This window comes from Hypanus sabinus, chromosome 15 (genome assembly GCF_030144855.1).
Source record: "Hypanus sabinus isolate sHypSab1 chromosome 15, sHypSab1.hap1, whole genome shotgun sequence".
NCBI lineage: Eukaryota > Metazoa > Chordata > Chondrichthyes > Myliobatiformes > Dasyatidae > Hypanus > Hypanus sabinus.
Window position 1 is genome coordinate 18,489,879 of NC_082720.1, and position 22,262 is coordinate 18,512,140.

At 43.7% G+C, this 22,262-nt stretch overlaps 1 protein-coding gene across 5 annotated transcripts in view; it reads left to right on the forward strand.

Annotated features, from left to right (window-relative positions):
* Window positions 1-16,888: 16,888 nt before the first annotated feature.
* The window catches only part of cdc23 (CDC23 (cell division cycle 23, yeast, homolog)), a 36,433-nt gene continuing 31,059 nt past the window's right edge, over window positions 16,889-22,262 (forward strand). Inside the window, exons 1-3 of one of the 5 annotated variants that reach the window (XR_009515822.1) lie at window positions 16,889-17,105; window positions 19,450-19,522; window positions 21,188-21,325. Coding sequence is in view for 4 of the 5 variants with exons in the window: in XM_059990057.1 (XP_059846040.1) it covers window positions 17,002-17,105; window positions 19,450-19,522; window positions 21,188-21,325 (315 nt within the window). In the remaining variant the exon portion in view is untranslated. The remainder of the gene's footprint in view (window positions 17,106-19,449; window positions 19,523-21,187; window positions 21,326-22,262) is intronic. The other 4 variants (XM_059990057.1, XM_059990059.1, XM_059990058.1 and 1 more) reach the window with 4 other exon arrangements.

Here is a 22,262-nt window from a genome sequence, read left to right on the forward strand (position 1 = left end):
GTACATCGTTTCGACAGGCGGCCTAGACCCAGTGGCGGTGCTGAGGTGGTGATATAGCACCAGCGGAAATTACAATAGCACCACCAAGAAATTAACTGAAATTTGACGTACAAATTGCAGCTGCTTTCTCTGTATAGTTTTGAATACAGCTTGTTTTTCCAGTTGATCTAGTGAAGCAAAGCCCCCCAACTACCATAGCACCCACACAGCAATAATGTTATAAACTCTGTGCAGGTCTGGGGTCAGATCCACTCTACACTTCTGTTCATTCGTTCGTTGTCACTGTCTCGCCGTTGCTGTCCTCACTCAGGTCAGTTAAGTCACTTACGGTGGTGATGTCACTCACGCGAGGGATTGATAGTATACATACATTATGCAGGATCCATGGTCTCGCGAGACTAACGGATGACATTGTGCTTTTACAAGCTAGTGTGGGCCTGGCACGTGCATTATTTTGGCCAGCACGTAAAATGGATTGATTTTTAGTGAGAAAACAACCTCATCCAGGAAAATCAGTGGTGTCTCAGCCTGACCCTGTCTAATTGAAAGTGACATGCAGAGAGAAGTAAGTGGGGATGAGGACGACAGCAGTTCGTCGAAGGAGTGTGAGGGTGAAGTAAAGGAACAAGAAATGGAATGAGAAGAGAACGTGGATGAAGCTGCTCTTAGTGCTAGTGGGAATACTGGTAGCGATGTTAGCCAGCAGCCTGAGGAAGGACCCCGTCAGCCAGCATTGAAAAAGTACCCTTCGCAACAGTTTGGCAATCAGTAAAAGAGTTTTATTCGTGGCTGGTTTGACCTGTACTCCTGGCTGGAATATTCGATCAGGAAAGATACTACATTCTGCTTCACATGCAGGCATTTCCTGTGTGGAGGACGTGGGTTTCATTCTGAGTCTACCCTCACTGTCACCGGTTACCACAACTGGTGGAAAGCTACAGCAGCTTTCAAAACCCACCATGTAAGTGCAGCTCATGAGTTTGCTATGGAGGCATGGGCCAAATTCAGATCGAGAAAACAAGACGGTTCAAGATTGGGAAATATGCTTGCTAAAGGACATGCAAAGATTGTCCAAGAGAATCATGACTCTATGAGAGCAGTGGTTGAATCTCTACTCTATACTGTGTGCCAAGGCATTGCCCAGCGAGGACACTGGGAGGATGATGGATCTGGCAACAGGGGAAACGTTGTTGAGTTGCTCAGTGTAATTGGGCAGTTTGATAAGAAAATAGAGGACAACTTTGTTGAATACAAAAAACACCCATCACAACATCCAAAATGAAATTCTGGGTATTATGGCAGATATGGTCAGATGTCAATTAAGTGCAGAAATCAAGGAGGCTGGACATCTTGCCATCATGGTGGATGAAAGGAAAGACTTGAGTAAAAAGGAGCAAATATCAGTGGTGGTGTGGTATTCGAATAACAAAATAGTGCTTGAAGAATTCTTGCACTTCACTCCAGCAGAAGGGTTGGACGCAGAGTCGCTTCTTAAAAGCATTGAACAGATGCCCACCCAGTGTGTTATTGATAAGAACACGTGTATAGGTCAGTGTTATGATGGGGCGGCAGTCATGTCCAGGTGCAATAGCAGGGTACAAGAGAGGTTCAGGAAAGAGGTCCCGCAGGCATTATATATACACTGCCATGCTCACAGACTTAACTTTGTTTTAGTAGATGTTGTGAGCAAAGTACAACAAGCGGGTGAGTTTTTTGAAACTGTGCAGCTGCTTTACAACTTCTTTTCAGACTCTGTTGCCCACGATCTTTTCATGAAGAAACAGAGAGAACTGGAATCAACTGCACGGCCAGTGGAGCTGAAGAAATTGGCAGATACATGCTGGGCATGGCAGTATACAGCTTTGTGGGCTATAAGGAAATCACTCCCTGCCATTCTAGCTACACTGCAGGATATTATGGGTCAACCAAATGCACAGAGGAAAACAGAGGCCAGAGCTGGAAATGGACTGATTGTTGAGCAGTTTGCTTTAATTCTCACTCTGTCTGAGGATTTATTCCAAGTCACCAAGTTCATGTCAGGCCAGCTACAATCTCCCAGTTTGGAGTTTTCATCCGCTGTGGACTTGTCTCAGTCTGTTATCGATGCACTCTCAGCAAACCGGAGTGAAATTCCATGGAGTGAAATTCAGGCAAGAGCTAGGGATATGAGCATCAAGGCCGGTGTACGGAGCAGACCATATGAAAGGAGACAGGCCCAGCCACCCCGACGCCTACATGATTTTGTTGTTGAGGCCCAAACCGAACACACACCTGTCACATCCTCTGATGACCTTCACAAGCACTGTTTCTATCCGGTTATAGACAGACTTCCGACTGAAATGAAAAGACAGTTCTCAATTGAGACTGGGGGTGTTCTGACTGGAGTCTCAGCACTGAGTCCCAAACACAAGCTCTTCCTAGACAAGAATTGTCTTTGGCCAAAGGTCCAATACTATGGAATGACTGAAGTGAACCTGATTGCAGAGCAGACCAAACAAAAGCGAGACAGACAGTGAATGACACAGTGGAATTTCCAGCTCTAATGAGACCCTACCGTGATGCAATTATAGATTTATACAAACTAATCTGCATATCACTGACTCTGCCTGTGACACCTGCCTCATGCGAACGGAGTTCCTCTTGCCTCAGGCACCTCAAAAACTACCTAAGGAATATCAGCGGTGATGCTCGGAACAGCAACTTGGCCCTGTTGGCCATAAAAAGCCGGAGGACCAAGGCACTGGACATCCAGAAAATCATTGATGCTTTCGCCGCCAATCACAACAGGCAGATTGTGCTTCTCTGAAAAATCAATGGTGAGTGCAGTTGATTTTTTTTAAATTTATGCCTAGACTAATGCTGATTATAACTATTATTTTGTGGTGGATACCCCATAGTCCTTATGTTTCCTGCAAATCCTAAAATATTACATTTACTGCTATTAAGCCTATTGGTTTTGCTTAGACTTTCAAACAGTGATTCTGTTGATTTTTGTTTTAAATTCAGTAGCCGAATTAATTAAGGTGTTGCATGGTCAGAGTACGATTTGTCCAACTCCCAGTAAAGCCTTGCATCTGTTGTTTGACTTATTTGACTTTAATAACGGTGCATCTTTTGGCATTGTCTGCCTATGTAATGTGAATAGCAGTGGACATTGTGGGTTAGTAAAAATACAAAATGCTGGCAGAATTCAGCAGGCCAGACAGCATCTATGGGAGGAGGTAGTGACAACGTTTTGGGCCGAAACCCTTCATCAGGAATGAAGTAACACGGTACATCCCTCAGCACCATCTCTGAATAATTCAGCCCCACTGCAGCACCAGCAAGAATAACTCTCTGGCGCCGCCAGTCCCTAAACCAGGTGAGGGTAGCTGGCGGCCTCATACCCCGGTGAGGTAGGGCCACGCCTGTCCTAGCTTGTGAAGTCAGCTCTGGAGGACTGGGCAGATGAGATCTGACGGCCAGGGAGGCGGTAATGCAACGCTCCGTGGAGAGCGAAGGGCATGACGAGGCACAGAAGATGTCATGGTCATCCACGGCAACCAAGGAGGACCCCAGTTGGTGACGCTTGTTCGTACCCCTGGACCTGGACTCCCCCGCACTGGCTTCCCGTCATCGTTGGTCACGATAGACAACCAGCACCCTGGTATAATCTCAACAACGTGCTATTTTATTGCAGAAAATTTTGCCTCTCTTTATACTTCAATAAAGGCTGACATTCTATTCATCTTTCTGCATTTATCCGTGTCTAGGAAAGGAAGTGAACGGCTGTGTAACAGCACCTCCATAAACACAACAGACGAGATCCTCAGCCGTGTTATTGCCGTAATATGTCACTAAGACTGAGACCAACAGAATCACCACAGTAATTAAAGTACAGGAAGAACATCAATTTTCACTCTATCAGAATTGATTGTGTGTTAAAAGAAAAATCAGTTCACTAATAATGTCAGGAAGAGGCCTGAAGACAGTGCAATAAAATAACAAAGTAACTTCATCAATGATTGAGCCCTTGGGCTTCAGACTGAAATTCACCCTGACCGTTCGTGCTGGTGGATATTTCTCGGAATCCCAATAGCTCCCAGGATGGTAAAACACAAGTGGTGCCACGTTATATATAGTTCATATGAAATCCTCCTCAGTGTTATTTCAATTAAACTTGTGAAATCCCTGTTGATGTTATTTCAACTAAACCTGTGCAAGGCTTTGGGACGGCTTCTGGTGCTGCGCGGGGAATTGATTGGATAGATTGAAGTCAACAACCGCGTGCAATGTGTAAACACAGAAGAGTACAACACAGGGACTGGCCATTCAGCCCATTATGTTGTGCCCAACCAGCTAAAAAGTAAATCAAAATACCTCCAAAAACAAATCCCTCCTACCTACACAATGTCCATACCCTCCATCTTCCTCACATCCATTTGCCTGTCTAAACATCTCTTAAAAGCGCCTAATGTATTTGCCTCTCCCATCATACCAGGCAGCACATTCCAGACATCCACCATTCTGTGAGTAAAAAGCTTTTACCCTGACATCCCTTTGAACCTACCACCTCTCACCTTCAATGCACGCCCTCTAGTATTGGACATTTCTACCCTGAGAGAAAGGTACTCCCTGTCAAAGGGACATTTAATGTCAGAGAAACATATACAATATGCATCTTGAAATACCTTTTCTTCGCATCCATCCACGAAAACAGAGGAGTGCCCCAAAGAGTGAATGACAGTTAAATGTTAGAACCCCAAAGTATCCCCCCCCCGCTCCCCCTCCCACACATAAGCAGCAGCAAAGCAACGATCCCCCACTTCCCCCACCAGCAAAAAAAGTATTGGCACCCCCCCCCACCACTGAGTACTCAAGCGTGCAGCAAAACATCAATGAAGACATAGCCAGTACCCCAAGGACTACTCATTCACCCGGTAATTCGACAGACCACCGGCTCTCTCTCTCCCTAATAAGGGAGAAAAGGGTGTCTCTGTTTCACAGCGAGAGGGGAGATATAACAAACAACTCGCTGGTTTACAATATTATAAGTCCATTGCGTTGTCTTTTCCGAGCTCTGTGCTCAAAGAACTCGAATCTCTTGGCACACAGCCAGAGATTTTCCATCTCCCACAACACACCGATTTCCTGCACCGACCTCCAGAGCCAGGAAATCCCAAACCAGAAGGCAAACTTATCTTCTAGGCCACGTCCTTGGTATGTCGAATAACGGCCGGTCGTGAGACCCCGACAGCGGGTCCCATTCCCACAAAGAACGAAAGTCAGCGTGTAACTCCAGGTCTGGGTCTCCAAAGGAACCCTGAAAGGAAAAATAGAGATATTAAAGATGTAAATAGAGCTGTCTCTGAAGATGCAAGCAAAGGAGTCGCCTTTAGGCACCTTTAACCCTCCTAACCTCCACCCATCTATCTATGCCTCTTATAATTTTATAAGCCTCTATCAGATCTCCCCTCAGCCTCCGGCACTCCAGAGAAAACAACCCAAGTTTGTCCAGCCTCTCAAAATAACACGTACTGTAACCTCTCAACCAGGCAGCAATCTGGCAAAGCTCTTCTGCACCCTCTCCAAAGACTCAACATCCGTCCTCTAGTGGACATGCGTGTAAAAGTGCATGATGGAAATAGTGTGTGAAACAGTGTGTAAATACGTAAAATGTGGATTATGTAGGTGAAGAAAACACAAGGCCATTAGAATGAATGATTCCTGAGGGAGAGAAGCTAGTGAGAGGGGAATCTGAATTAGACATGGAATAAAATAACATTTGTATGGGCATACTTCACTATATAGTTTAGTATGTTTCTCAGATAGGTTAATAAAAAAGACCACACTATAGATCCGTGCTAGTTCTATTTGCCAAAGTTCAAGGTACATTTATTATCAAAGTATGTATACAACTCTGAGATACACAGACAGCCGTGAAACAAAGAAAACTATGGAAGCCATTCGAAAGAGAAACATCAACCGCCCCCCCAACACTGACAAAAAAAAAACAAATCACACAAACAGCAACAAGAACATCAACCAGAAATGCAAGCAGGCTTTTCCCTCCGAGGCTGGGTGGGACTACAGCTAGAGGTCAGGGCTTAGGAGTGTAAAGGTGAGAAGCTTAAGGGGAACATGAGGGGAGACTTCTTACCTCAGAGGGTCGTGAGAGTGTGGAACAAGCCGCCAGCACAAGTGGTGCACGCGAGCTCGATTTCAGCGTTGAGCAGAAGTTTGGATAGGTGCGTGGATAGTATGGAGGGCTATGGTCCCAGTGGAGGTATTGGGACTAAGCAGTTGAAACGCTTTTGTCATGGACTATGAGTCGAAGGCCCTGTTTCTGTGCTGTACTTCTCTATGAGTACAATTTGTGAAAATAAAATAGCGTCTGGTTATATAAAAAACATTTCAGTCAATTAATTGATCTAATGCATTTAATTGGTTGTGAAGGCAATCACTATAGCTGCTGCTTAGTGAGGGAGTTTGCTGGCTGGTGGTGCCCTCTGTTGGTATTTGTGTAGAGCTACAGGAATGATGAGCATTTTAGGAGAAGACTAAAGCGAATGTCAGTGCTGGAACCTGGACAGCAAAATGCTGGAAGAACTCAAGAGATCAAGCAGCATCCCTGGAGGCAAAAGGGGTAATTCCACGTTTCATGTCAAGACCCTGCATCATGACTAAAAGTGAAGATAAAACTGTCAGTGTATGTGGAAGAGGTGATGGGTGAGTGGGAAAGATTATAGAGACTTGTATGTGCTGGGGAGAACTTAATGGGAAAAGGATTTTGGGCAGATGGGACCTGGTGGAGGCGGGGGGGGGGGAGAGCTGGGAAGGGTAACCAAAGGGAGAAGAAAGCTAGGTGAGAATGTTTTGGAGGAGAACACCAGGGGGTGTGGATTACCTGAAACTGGAATATTCAATATTTATACCATTAAGTTGTCAGCTACACAAGCAGAATATGAGAATTTGTTTTTCCTGTTTGTGTTTGGCATCTCTGCAGCAGTGGAAAAGCAGACAACAGATAGACCAGTCATGGGAGATGTGGCGAGCACCCAACCGTGCCAGCTTCTGGGGGGTTCAGGCGCTCCATTTCTCCAGAGTGTGGGTTTGCTGGTGCAGACCTTTTAAAGCTTCTGGCCCGCTCTGCTAATCAGCGAGCATGTTTTGCCACCTTTCAAAGGCCTTCTGAAAATCCAAATAAAAACATCTACTGACTCTCCTTTATCTCTGTTTGTTATTTTCTCTAAGAATTCTAACAGATTTACTAGCAAGATCTCCCCTTTAGAAAACCATGCCAACTTTGGCCTATTTTATCATGTACTTCCAAGCGCCCCAAAACCTCATCCTTTATAATAAACTCCAAAACCTTTCCAACCACTAAAGTCAAGCTACTTACTTACTGCCCGTTATTCTGCTGGTGTTTAAGGCAGCAATGAAGGTCCTCCATCTCTGTCTGTATAGAAGGATTCTTCATTGCTGTTTTTGTGACAATCCTTGTTTTTTGACAAGTCAGGGTTGTTAGCCCTGAGCTGAATCCCTGAACCTGGAGGACTGGTGGACCACTCATAGGCTGGCGTCTACCTTTTGACCTGTTTGGCATGACAAACCCTACTAAGAGCCAAAGTTCAAGGCTTTGACTCCAGCCAACGTAGCTCTCTGGGTCATTGAGGCATGCAAGCCTCCAAACCCTATGACAAGGTTGGGGTCCTCTTGGAGGGAAATCAGGCTAACTGGTCCTCAATTTCCTTTCTTCTGTCTCCTTCTCTTCTTAAAGAGTGGAGAGACATTTGCAATTTTCTAAACTTCATAAGATTGTGATTCTTAGAAGATCATTACTAATGCCTCCACAATCTCTTCAGCCACCTCTTTCAGAACACTGGGTGAATTACCTACCTTCGGATTTTTTAGCTTCCCAAATACCTTCTCTTTTGCATTTGTGGCATTCTGCTAGTGTCTTCCACAGTGAAGATGGGCACAAAATATTTTTAAGCTTCTCTGCCATTTCTTTGTCCCCAATTACTACCTCTCCAGCATCATTTTCCAGCAGTCCGACATCCACTCTCATCTCTCTTTTACTCTTTATGTATCTTAAAATTCTTTTTATATCCTCTTTTATATTATTGTCTAGCTTACCTTCATATTTCATCTTTTCTCTCCTTTTGGCTTTTTTAGTTGCCTTCAGTTGGATTTTGAAAGCTTCCCAATCTTTACCTTCCCACTAATTGTTGCCACATTATATGCCTTCTCTTTTGCTTTTATGCTATCTTTGACTTCCCTTGTTAGCAACTGTTGTCTCACCCTCCCTTTGGAATATTTCTTCATCCTTGGAATATATCTTTCCTATGCCTTGTGAATTTCCCCCAGAAACTCCAGCCATTGCTGTTCTGCCATCATCCCTGTTAGTGTCCCCTTCCAATCAACTTTGGCCAGCTCCTCTCTCATGCATCCATAATTCCCTTTACTCCACTGTAATACTGAAACACCTGATTTTAGCTTCTCTTTCTCAAACTGCAGGATAAGTTCTATCATATTATGATCACTGCACTCTGAGGGTTCCTCTGACTCAGGGACTCCTGACCTGGGCTCCACAAACCCCTTGCTTAATGGTATTAAGCTTAAGCTTCTTAATCAAATCTGGGTCATTACATAACACCCAGTCCAGAATTGCTGTTCCCCTAGAGTGCTCAACACAAGCTGCACTAAAAAGCCACCTTGTAGGCATTCTACAAATTCCCTCTCTTGCGATCCAGCACCATCTGAATTTTCCCACTCTGCTCAGGTACTGAAATCCCCAATGATTATCCCAACATTGCCTTTTTTAAAAAATATTTTTTGTTCTTTTTTTCTACAAACAAAAAAAAATACAGCATATCCACAAAAACCATGACCTTAACAAAATCAAATTAAATATTGAGCAGCAAAAGAGAAAAAAAAGATAAAGTCAAAAGTAAACATACACAGCAGAGGTGCACCACACCAAAAAACGTCAGTCCTCACCCCGTAAGAAAGTCCAACACTGGGCCCCATATCCTTTCAAAGATCTCCCCTCTGTCCTCATTACATAGTCTCAGTCTCTCCAAATGTAAAGTGTTTGCCAGTTCTCTCAGCCGCAGATCGTATGTAGGCCCAGAGTCCATTTTCCACATTTGCAGGATTAACTTCTTAGCAATCACCATTCCAAACAATACAGCCATTTCTTCATACTTATTGGCTGAAGATAGGGAGCTTGTTGCTCCAAAGATGGCTATGAACGGGTCCGGTTCCCACCGCTTCCCATAAGCCTCAGAGAAACAGTGAAAAATACTTTTGCAGTATGCATAAAGCTTACTACATGACCAGAATGAAGTTACTGTTCTCAGAGTTACATCTATTACAAACTGGTGAAGCATCAGGGTAGAAGCTGTGCAACTTTTCTTTGGAATAATGGAGTCTATGTATTGTTTTAAACTGTGTAAGTCTGTGTCTGACGTTGACCGAACAATCAAGTATACTCTTTAAACACTCATCCCAGACCTCCTCTGTCAGTTCTATACCCAATTCATCCACCCATGTCTGTTTAAGACCTGCAGTATTCACCCGAGCTCCATTATGTAGGATCTGATAAAAATAAGATACGGAACTACAAGTAACCGGATCAAATTTATTTATTGCCTCCAGGGACTCAACATTGCCTTTTTGACAAGTCTTTTCTCTCTCCTGTTGCAATTTATAGCCCTCATCCTGGCTACTGTTCATTGGCTTGTATATAAACCCCCTGCAGTTTCTCAGCTCTGACCACAATGATTACTCATTTTCTGATCAGATGTCACCTCTTTCTAAAGATTTGATTTCATTTTTTACCTACAGAACCACCCCACCCCATCTGCCTAGTGTATCCTTAGATGCTTAACTCCCAACTATGATCTTCTTTCAACCACAACTAGGAGATTTCCACAGCATCATACCTGACTATCTTTACCTGCGCTACAAGATCATCTCCCTTATTCTGTATACTATGTGCATTAAAACGTAACATCTTCAGTCCTGTATTTCACCATTCAATCTGATCATCAAAAATTCAATACTCCATCTCTCCTTTATCCCTATGACCATTCATCTCTTTAGCTATATTTAACTCCTTATTGAATACATTTAATAAATGCATTTAGCCAGAGACTGGTGAATCTGTGGAACTTTTTTACCTTGGGCGGCTATCGAGGCCAAGTCTTTCTGTATATTTAAGGCTGAGGTTGAAAGATTCTTGATTAGTCAGAGTATGAGGGGATATGGGGAGAAGGCAGGAGATCAGGACTAGAGGAACATTCAATCATCCATGATGAAATGGCAGAGCAAACACACTTATAACCATAAGACAAAGGAACAGAAGTCGGCCATTCGGCCCATCGAGTCTGCTCCGTCATTTCATGATGAGCTGATCCAATCTCCCATTTAGTCCCATTCCCCCGCCTTCTCACCATAACCTTTAATGCCCTGACTACTCAGATACCTATCAATCTCAGCCTTAAATACACCCAATGACTTGGCCTCCACTGCCGCCCGTGGCAACAAATTCCATAGATTCACCACCCTCTGGCTAAAAATTTTTTTCGCATCTCTGTTCTGAATGGGCGCCCTTCAATCCTCAAGTCATGTCCTCTCGTACTAGATTCCCCCACCATGGGAAACAACTTTGCCACATCCACTCCGTCCTTGCCTTTCAACATTCAAAATGTTTCTGTGAGGTCCCCCCTCATTCTTCTAAACTCCAAGGAGTACAGTCCAAGAGCGGTCAAATGTTCCTCATATGTTAACCCTCTCATTCCTGGAATCATTCTAGTGAATCTTCTCTGAACCCTCTCCAATGTCAGCACATCCTTTCTTAAATAAGGAGCCCAAAACTGCACACAGTATTCCAAGTGAGGTCTTACCAGTGCCTTATAGAGCCTCAACATCACATCCCTGCTCCTATTCTCTATTCCTCTAGAAATGAATGCCAACATTGCATTCGCCTTCTTCACCACCGATTCAATCTGGAGGTTAACCTTAAGGGTATCCTGCACAAGGACTCCCAAGTCCGGTTGCATCTCAGAACTTTGAATTCTCTCCCCATTTAAATAATAGTCTGCCCGTTTATTTCTTCTACCAAAGTGCATGACCGTACACTTTCCGACATTGTAATTCATTGGCCACTTCTTTGCCCATTCCCCCAATCTCTCTGCAGACTCGCTGTTTCCTCAGCACTACCGGCCCCTCCAACTATCTTTGTATCATCAGCAAACTTAGCCACAAAGCCATCTATTCCATAATCCAAATCGTTGACATACAATGTAAAAAGAAACGGCCCCAACACGGACCCCTGTGAAACACCACTGGTAACCGGCAGCCAACCAGAATGGGATCCTTTATTCCCACTCTCTGTTTCCTGCCAATCAACCAATGCTCTATCCACATATGTAACTTTCCCGAAATTCCATGGGCTCTTATCTTGTTTAGCAGCCTCATGTGCGGCACCTTGTCAAAGACCTTCTGAAAATCCAAATACGCAATATCTACTGCATCTCCCTTGTCTAGCCTACTTGTAATTTCCTCAAAAAATTGCACTAGGTTTATCAGGCAGGATTTTCCTTTAAGGAAACCATGCTGAGTTCTGCCTATCTTGTCATATGCCTCCAGGTACTCCATAACCTCATCCTTGACAATCGACTCCAACAACTTCCCAACCACCGATGTCAAGCTAACAGGTCTATAATTTCCTTTTCGCTTCCTTGCCCCCTTCTTAAATAGCGGAGTGACATTTGCAATCTTCCAGTCCTCTGGAACCAGGCCAGAATCTATCGACTTTTGAAAGATCATTGCTAATGCCTCCGCAATCTCCACAGCTACTTCCTTCAAAACACAAGGGTACATTCCATCTGGTCCAGGAGATTTATCTACCCTTAGACTATTCAGCTTCCTGAGTACTTTCTCTGTCGTAATTGTGACTGCGCATGCTTCACTTCCCTGACACCCTTAAATGTCCGGTATACTGCTGATGTCTTCCTCAGTGAAGACTGATGCAAAATACTCGTTCAGTTCCTCTGCCATTTCCTTATCTCCCATTACAATTTCTCCAGCATCATTTTCTATCGGTCCTATATCTACTCTCACCTGTCTTTTACTCTTTATATACTTGAAAAAGCTTTTAGTATCCTCTTTGATATTATTTGCTAGCTATTAGGCACTGGAGGCACTACCTCACTGGCAAAACGTTCACCCTGCTGACCGACCAGAGCTCAGTTGTGTTCATGTTCAGCAACCAACAGCAGTGCAAAATCAAAAATGATAAAATTTTGAGGTGGAGAATTAAACTCTCCACCTACAACTATGACATCATGTACAGGCCTGGGAAGCTCAATGAGCCTCCGATGCCCTTTGCCACCCGGGGGTCACCTGATTTTACCATTTTACCGGAACCTGCCGTACTCCCTTGAGGACATCAGGACGATGACCAGGGATTGCCAAGTCTGCGCTGAGTGCAAACCGTACTTCTACCGTCCTGAAAAGGCGCAACTTATCAAGGCCACCCGCCCCTTTGAGCGACTGAGTGTCGACTTTAAGGGCCCCCTTCCCTCCACCGACCGCAATGTCTACTTTCTCAACATAATCGATGAGTACTCGTGGTTCCCCTTTGCCATCCTCTGCCCCGATACCACTACCACGTCCGTCACAAAAGCCCTGCGCAAGCTCTTCACTTTGTTCGGATACCCCTGCTATATCCACAGTGACACGAGGGTCCTCGCTTATGAGTGACGAGCTGCGCCAATACCTGCTGGCTAGGGGTATTGCAACTAGTAGGACCACGAGCTATAATCCCCGGGGGAATAGACAGGTGGAGAAGGAGAATGCCACAGTGTGGAAGGCCACACTGTTAGCCCTCAGGCCGGTCTCTTGCTGACAGGAGGTCCTCCCCGAGGCACTCCACTCCATCCGGTCCCTGTTATGTACGTCCACCAATGCCACCCCTCACGAGTGACTCTTTTCTTTTCGCAGGAAGTATGTCACTGGGACCACCCTAACAGCTTGGCTGATGTCCCCAGGGCCTGTGCTGCTCTGGAAACATGCGAGGAGCAATAAATACTCCCCGCTGGTCGAGAGGGTTCACCTACTTCATGCGAACCCCCAGTATGTCTACGTGGTCTTACCTGATGGGCGGGAGGACACGGTCTCCGTCCATGACCTGGCACCCACAGGAGAACCAGACCCCTACCCTGAACACTCCATGGTGACTATAAACCCCGTACCCAATATATATATACCCACGAGACACCGTGCGCGCCAAGCCCTACACAGACACCTCATGACAGTTCCATACTGGGCACGACGCACAGGCACGAGGGATTACTGATGTCTAACGGGCTGGCACCTCAAATCAGGCTGGAGCCAGCACAACCACTGTCGCCAGTGCAATCACCACTGGTGCTACGTAGATCGCAGTGACAGACTCGACCACCTGATAGATTTGACCTGTAAATATACTTGGTTTAAATATTGTCAGCCACTTCACCCCCGCGGGACTCTCTTTTTAAAAAGGAGGGGTGAATGTGGTAAACCATGTATATAGGTTGTAACCGGGCTATCTGTCTGGACATGCCTGGACACGCCCTCTGCTGACTGCTCCTGCGGCTCCTCCCACAGACCCCTGAATAAAGACGATTGTGTCACTGCTCCTCCCACTGTCCGGGACAGACATACAGCATAGATCCCTTTTACTGTTAATAAAAGCCTTTCAGTATTTACTCTACTTCCAGTCTTTTGGAGTTATTGATAGTGCATCAATCACCCAGCCCGAAGCCGCTCTCTTCAAACTAGCTCAGTGCCCAGTGTTCCACCCTCACACCTGGGCTGGTCATACAGGCACAGAATCTCCTCCACCCCAGCGCCAACTTCCTTCACGCCCAGGCCATTGGAACCCCATCTGCAATGATTCTGTAACACACCAGTTCAGCTCATCCCCCGAATTCATCTCACCATCGCTGGCCCCTTCACTGTTTGCCATGATAATTTAACACAATTTACCTCAGAAAAGGTATTTTAGTGACGTTCTGGTCAGATTTCTTAGCTTTTTGCCTACTAGAAAGCTGTTGCACATGCTCAGTAGCGCCATTTTAACTGGAAGTTCATGGGCTTTGTGTCCCCATCCTCACTTACTAGCTTCTTCCTCAAAATATTGCTTAAAATTTGCCAGGCATAATTTCCCTTTCGTAGATCCTTGCTGATCCTGTCATTATTTTCTAAATGTTTTGCTATTACATCTTTCAGAATGAACTCCTTCAATTTCTGCACTATCAATATCAGGCCAACAACTCTATGATTCCCCATGTTTCCCTTGCTCCTTTTTGAGAAAGTCTGTCTAGATCCCCTTCCACATGCATTTACTTTTAGTGTGTGGGGGGCAGGATGATGCACCATCAATAACTCACACTGAGACATAAGGCGAGATATTGGCTTTTATTGACTGGAAGAAGGAACCAGGAGTGAGTGTCCATCATACTACGTCCTGGAGACTGAGGCCGAGCATCAGGCCTCAGATCTCCTTTATACAGGGGCCTGTGGGAGGAGCCACAGGAGCAGTCAGCAGGGGGCGTGTCCAGACAGGCACATAGTTCACCACACAGGACGGACAGACTTCTTATCCCATTATCAATGGGAAAATCCATTGAGGCTAGGGAGTACCCAGGAGGTTCAAAAGCCACCTAAGGTCTTGCAGTCGGCCTCGACTTATTAAGTCGGACAGCTGGGTTAGGAGCATGCGCTATTAATTTAAGGAGCAGAAGCAGTTCTGCAGGTCTTGGATTAATTTGCAATTTATGGCATAATACCACAAAGGTGGCCGTATAACGGTGTCCTAAAAGATTTTCCCACTGGTCTGTCCACAGCAAAGGCTGCAGTCTTGCAACTGGCCAAGAGGCCCCCAACTGTCCGCTCTGGCTCCATTATAACAAACTCGCTCTGCCACCCAGAGGACAGAAATAGTTTTGCGCCTAAGTTCCCCAAAAAGCTCTTGTGACAAAAAAAAATTTCAAAATAAATTTATTAATAACCCTGAGACTCGTTTAGTATCTCACTTGCAGAGTGTCACTACTCGTAGGATGGGGACAGGTCGATGTGAACCAATGAACATTGAGTGACCGGAGCACATGAAATAAAAACTATCGAGCCTGCTTATTTATCATCAAGTTAGAACCCAATTTGTGCATCTCACTAGATACCCCCTGTGGTGAACTACATATACCTGTCTGGACATGCCCCCTGCTGACTGCTCCTGTGGCTCCTCCCACAGACCGCGGTATAAAGGCGATTGAGGCCTGAGCCTGGCCCTCATTCTCCAGGATGTAGTATGGTATGGATGTAGTACTGCTTGTTCTTTCTTCCAGTCAACAAAAGCCGCTATCTCGCCTTCACATCTCAGAGAGAGTTACTGATGGTGCATCACCCCCACTATCTGTTTCCAGCCATGCTCCAACTGACACAGACCACCCTGCTGCTGAAACCTTCATCCCTGCCCTTGTTACCTTGTTCTGCTGGATCATCTAGCTGAGCTTGTTGCCCAGGGCTACTGGCTGGGACATCACCAGCCACTGGAAGGCAATCAGTCAAACTGCTCGCTCCCAGAGCTGAGCTAAAGGCATTAATGATCGGGAGCAAGGCATTTTTGTACATGACGTCTGTTGCAGGATATGGCTGCCAACTGTCACTCAACAGCAGCGTAGCCTTCCCATAAATTTGCTCCAATCTGTTTATCCATTCAGACTGGAGCAAGTGAATATGAATCCCCTTGTATTAATATTAATTCATTACAGCCTTGCCAAAACATCTGTACCTTTTCATAGCATTACTCCCAATATGCACTACCTCTCAATTATCTGCAAAGAATTTAAGCACCAAATATTTGCCCTTTCTACTCTTACCATCTGATGCAGTTATTATTATCATCATCATTATGAATTGCAAACTACTGCTGCTGCATAACAACAAATTTCGTGCTAGTGAGATTAAACCTGATTCTGATTACAGTATTCCCATGTATTGTATGTATCCTAAGAATCTCTTTCTCACCATTGGTGCCTTTTGCAAATTTAGAAATAGCGTTTTCATTGCAGTTTATAGATTATTGATTCAAGTTATGGACTCCACGTTAATTCTTGTGAATCATCATTACCCATTTTCTTTTTTGCAAATTGTTATTTTACAACCCCCCCCCCCCCCACTCTTTGCTTTCTGTCCCAAAGCCATTCTGCATCTTAGTCCCCTGTATTCGCTATGAATATTATTCGTTTATCTTGGGCCTCTTATCATATTGAAAATCTAATTAAATGTTAATAACTCCATTACTTTTAAATTTGAACTATTAAATAAGCTGTTAAATAAGCTCATACGTCTCTTACTCTCAAGTGCAATTTTCGACAACTGGAAAAAGTTGATTAAATCGCGATACTTCAAGCACCTCAGAATCATGTTTAATATCAGCGGCATACGTCATGAAATTTGTTGACTTACCGGCAGGAGTACAATGCAATACATGATAATATAGAAAAAACAGTTAAATCAATTAGAGTAAGTATCTATTATATTAAATAGTTAAATTAAAAATGGTGAAAAAGCAGAAATAATAAAAATATTTACAAACTGAACGTTTGCTTCTAAATAGAAGACTGGAGACTTGCAATAACTATTTTAATTGCAGCAAAATGTTTGCATGATATTACCCCAGTTGTACTGTGTATTTTAACCCAAGTGCGGTGTGCGTTTCAACATAACAACGGTGACATGAGGATAATAATTGATAACTCATTTAGTTGTTAATATTTTAGCATATTTGCTAATGTTTAATCAATATTATGAACAAATTGTCCTTTTGTAGTTCCGGTAATCAAACTTGGAGCAGTGATGGACAGCTGTCGATCATCATCTGATGCGCTCCCTAGCCGAAAGTGCTTGGCCAATCAAGGAAGCGGATGCTGGTAGGTGAGGAGGTGCTGCGATTGGCTGCAAGGAAAAATGGCGACGGCGGTGGAGTTTCCAGAGCTGAAAGAGGTGAAGCGCGGTTTGATGGCGGTGAGCGGTTTGTGCCGGGAACGCGGGCTGCTGCAAAGCGCCAAGTGGTGAGTCTCAGCAGTAGGGAGCGCTGATGGCCTGCGCCCTGCGGCTCCCGTTGGCCTCTCCTTTCCGGTGCTCGGACCTGATGTTTTGCTGCCCCCGGGAGAGGCGACGTGTGGGGCAGGCCTCTGGGACAGGGGTGGTGGGGAGCCGAACGCTCCGGGTTTGGGGGAAGGAGAAAGGGAGGTGGGAGTGGGAGGCAGGTCCTCAGGGGGGAGATGGTGCAGGGCTGGCGGCATCGCCCGGTTGGCGCCTTGGAGAAGTTGCTGCTCAACTGACTAAACGGAGAACCAGGAACAACAACAGAAACTGCTGAAGGAACTCAGTGGATCCGCATTTGTGGGGTGGGTGGAGGTCAGGACTATGCATCAAGACCGAGCATGTAGACAGAAGATTGTCAGTATAAGGAGGTGAGACAGGGATTAGGAGGTGATAGGTGAAACCAGGTGAAGAGGGGCTTGGTGAGCGGTTATAGCCAGACTGGAGTTGGATGACAGTAGATGATGGGTGATAGGTAGAAACAGATAAAGAAAGGACAACAAGGGTGCAGATGCAACCAGCTTGTGGGGGGGAGGGGGGAGAGCAAAGAGTTAGAGACATAACTCGTTGGCGATGAAAGGAAACAGCCTACAGATGCTGAATCTGATGAGTAAGAACCCTGATCTAGGCATAAAGTCAAGGCAGAGGGGATCCCAAGGTGATTGGAGACTATATTTGCTGGGTGGGAATAAATCTTTTCCCTTGAGAAACTTAATACACCTTGGTCCAGGGTTATCAGGAAAGTTACTTTGTCTGAAGTGATGTGCTTCAGATGAAACAAAGTTTGATCCACTGATCTCTATTGGACTCAACTCTGGGCTTTCTCCAATGCTCCACTTATCTATTTTGTTAACAGGAAAATCATATAAAAAGTGTTTTCAATTTGTCTGAGATTAGTCTCTTCTATATTAACTGCTTACAAGCTACTCTGTACTGATGCAAAGTGTAAGTACAAGACTTCTGATTGTTGTTTGTGTAATGGAGAAGGCTGTGCTGTACATTCATCTACCAGATATAGGTGTAAATTTGTGAAGTTGTGCGTGCTTGTGGAATATTCCTTTTTTTTCAAAGAATTTTGTACTGTTATATTTGTTCTGGGTGAACATTTGTATATTAACTAGTGGCAAATTCTTAAAGGGGTTGTATGGTGGATTTGTTCTCTGGCTGAAATCTACAAGTAGGGATTGCAGTCTCAATGTAAATGGGAATTCATAAATGTGGAGACATAATGTATTTTTGGAGTTTACCAGATACCATGAAAAATGAATGAAAGACCATGAAGAGGGTCTCAACACAAAACATTAACAATGCTTTAACCTCCTACATATTGTTCCTTCCTGTAGTGTTCTACACAGTGTTCCTCCAGTTATTTGTTTCTTTGCTTCAGATTCCAGCATCTGCAATTTCTTGTGTCGCAAGAGTAAATCATAGATTGCATTCAAAATTGAAAATATTGAAGTAAGCTGCAGAGATTTGTAAGCTTAGTCAGCTCCATCATGTGCACTAGCCTCCATAATATCCAGCACATCTTTAAGGAGTGATGCCTCAAAAAGGCAGCATCTATCATTAAGGAACTCCCATCACTCAGGACATGCCCTCTTCTCATTACTACCATCAGGAAAGAGGTACAGAAGACTGACAGAACAGACTCAACAATTCAGGAGCAGCTTCTTCCCCTCAGCCATCACTTGAACACTAACTCACTACTTTCTTATTCTAATTTTTGTACTAGTTAATTTAACTATTTAATATATAATTAACATTTTTTCTATTTTACTGCCTCAAAGACAACAAATTTTATGACATATGGAGTGATACTAAATCTGACTCTGATTATGGCAGAGGAATCAAGGAATGCGAGAAAGGATAGGAAAGTAGTGTTGACATCAAAGCTCTAGTTGAATAGTTGAGCAGACTGATCGGGCAAACGGTCTACTCTGGCTTCCATTTCTAATGTTGTCAAGCACCTTTGCTAATGTTAGGTAGTTGGGTTGCTGGGCAGTGTGGCTTGTTGGACTATAAGTAATTAACCAGGCAGTGGTGCTTCAATCCAGAGAATATATAAATATTTCTAATACAAGTAGTTAAAAAGTAACTGCAGTCCTGGATGATGAAAAGGAATATTTCTTAAAATGAATAGTAACCAAGAGGTGATGCTGAAGATTCAGAGTAACACACTCAGACTGCTGAGTTTCTCTAGCATTTTGTGTGTGCTACTCAAAATGAATACTGTACTTTGAGCACCTAAGTTGTCTGCATGCAAAAATTGTGTTAGTACATGTGTGTTACATTCTGATGTCATTTGACCAGGGCTTCAGAGCTGGCTTTCTCTTTGGATCCTCTTCCTAAGGATGAGCTGCCTCCTGTCCCTCCATTATCAGAGGTATGACAGTCTTTTGTTTAAATGAATAATAAAGATTGAATTGATTTAGGCAGGCACAGAACAAAGAGTGTAATAATGCATTTGACCAGAAATTACATTTGTGTGTTTTAGAATTTGCTAGGGGGAAATGGGGGCATTAAAGGCTACAGCATGGTGTAAAAGTGGGTGGACAGATGAAATTTAATCCTTAGAGGTGTGTGTTGATGTATTTTGGGAGGGCAAACAACGATAGGACATACACAGACCCAGTGTAGGTAGAGAAGATGCTGAAGAAGTCCAGTGAATACCTGATGACATTGAGTTGGGGTGTCATGTTATAGCTTTATAACAGTGATGAAGCCACGCTTGGAGTATTATGTGCACTTCTGGCGGCTACTTTACAAGGTGCAGAGAAGATTCACTAAGAGGTCAAGCACAAAATAAATTGCTGGAGAAACTTGGTGGGTTAGGCAACATCTGTGGAGCCAGGGGAGTCAATGTTTTGAGTCAAGACTGCATCACCTAGCTGAGCGGGCACTGTGATCAGCATGGACTAGTTGAGCTGAATAGTCTGTGTCAATGCTGTATTGCTCCATCTCTGGTTCCAGATTCCAGCATCTGCAATCACTTATGTAGTCACAGTTCGTTGCTAAATTGCAGCATCTTATTTACAGGAGGTGATTGCACAGACTAGGTTTGTTTTACTTTCAGCAGAAGAGGCTAAATGGTATAAAAATTATGAAGGATTCCAGTATGGTCAGGTGAAAGATCTCATCTTCCTCATGTTGGGGTTGTTAAAGATAAGAGGGCATAGGCTTGAGTTGAGAGGTTTAGTGCAGATCTGAAGAGATCTTCTTTCATATTGGGTAGTTGAAATCTGGAAAATGCCTGAAAAGGTTGTGGAAGTATATAGAATCATTAAGAAGTGCAGCAAAGTAATAATCCATTTGGCCCATCTGGACTGTGCTGAACTATTTAAACTACCTACTCTCATCAAACTGCACCAGGACCATAGCCTTCCATGCCACTATTATGCATGTACCTATCCAAACTACTCTTAAACATTGAAATCAAGATCACATGCACTACTTGTACTGGCAGCTCATCTCACACTCTCACGACCCTCTGAGTGAAGAAGTTTCCCCTCAGGTTCCCGTTAAACTTTTCACTTTTCACCCTTAATCTATAACCTCTAGTTGTAGTCCCAAGCAACCTTAGTGGAATAAGCCTGCCTGCATTTACTCCATCTATACCCCTCAGAGTCTCAACATTCAAGAAGCATCTCGATGAGTACTTGAATCACCTACCTATAGAAAGCTATGGACCTCAAATGGGTAAACAGTATAAGTAGAGATGGGTGCAATGGCTGGCATGGATGTGGTAGCCTGAAGAGCTGTTACCCTGCTGTAAGACTTACCACTAGGAGCACTGGGTTATTTAGAAAGAAGAAGCATATTTTACTTGGAACAGAGGTTTTAGTAATATATTTGTACTTTTCACTTGTTTGCTTTGGGGAAAGGGTGGTATTGAAATTCCAGTTCAATTACTTATTTTCATTAACAAAACCCTGAAGATGAATATCTGTTGAATAGATTCACTATAAAGGATGGGAGCTATGTCTGCATTTTATAATAGATTTTATGTTTCTGTCTGATGTATCTTTCATAACATCTTGTTTGTACTTAGGAAGATCTGGCAGATTTAGATGCCTACACTTTGGCCAAATCGTATTTTGATTTGAAGGAGTATGACCGAGCGGCGTATTTTCTCAAAGGCTGTCAGAGTCAGAAAGCTTACTTCCTATATATGTATTCCAGATATCTGGTAAGGATACATTCATTAATGATGAGATTGCTGCAAGCCTGCATTGACCCTGTAAGCACCTATCAGTGTGACCGGGTGGTTTGGTGGGTTAATCGTTGTCTTTCTTCTTCTGGTGCTTCTTTCCTATTAGTTTCTCCAGATGTGTGTATATAATATATATGAATGAATGAATGTTTGGGAGATTGGTGGTATGGATTTGCAGACTGTTGTGGAGCTGTAGGCATCTTCTTTCATGCGGGAACTTTGTTATTTGCTTGATTTATGAGTAGGTTGCAGGTCGGGAATCCAGCCACGAACAGTTTTCAAAGTCATTCCTGAGTGGTTCTCTAGTCCCAATTGCATTATAACACAAACAGCATTCCCTAATTCATCCATCACATTATATCTGATCTGCATTATGGAAACACGCATTGCAGCAGAACTACCTGTATTAATGATGTGCATTGATATGACATGAGGATATAAAAATTCAAAGTAAATTTATTATGAAAGTACATATATGTCACCATGTACAATCCTGAGATTCGTTTTCTTACTGGCATACTGAGTCAATCCAAGAAACGTGGTGGAATCAATGAAAGACCGCACCCAACAGGACAAACAACTGATATGCAAAAAACAATAAACTGCAAATAAAGAAAGAAAAAATAAATAAGCAATAAATGTTGAGAATGTGAGATGGAAAGTCCTTGAAAGTGAGGGCATAGTTAGTGGGAACAGTTCAGTCATCAAGTGAAGTTAAATAAAGTTACCTCCTTTGATTTAAGAGCCTGATGGTATACAACTTCCACATAGTCCAGTATTATTTTTATTAGGAGACATTGAAGGGACAATACTGAAACTTAAATTGAATAAATATCAGAAAAAAATTATAAAAATTGCATTGGCAGTAGCCAAAAAAGTTATCGCAGTTACTTGGAAATCTGATTTATATTTA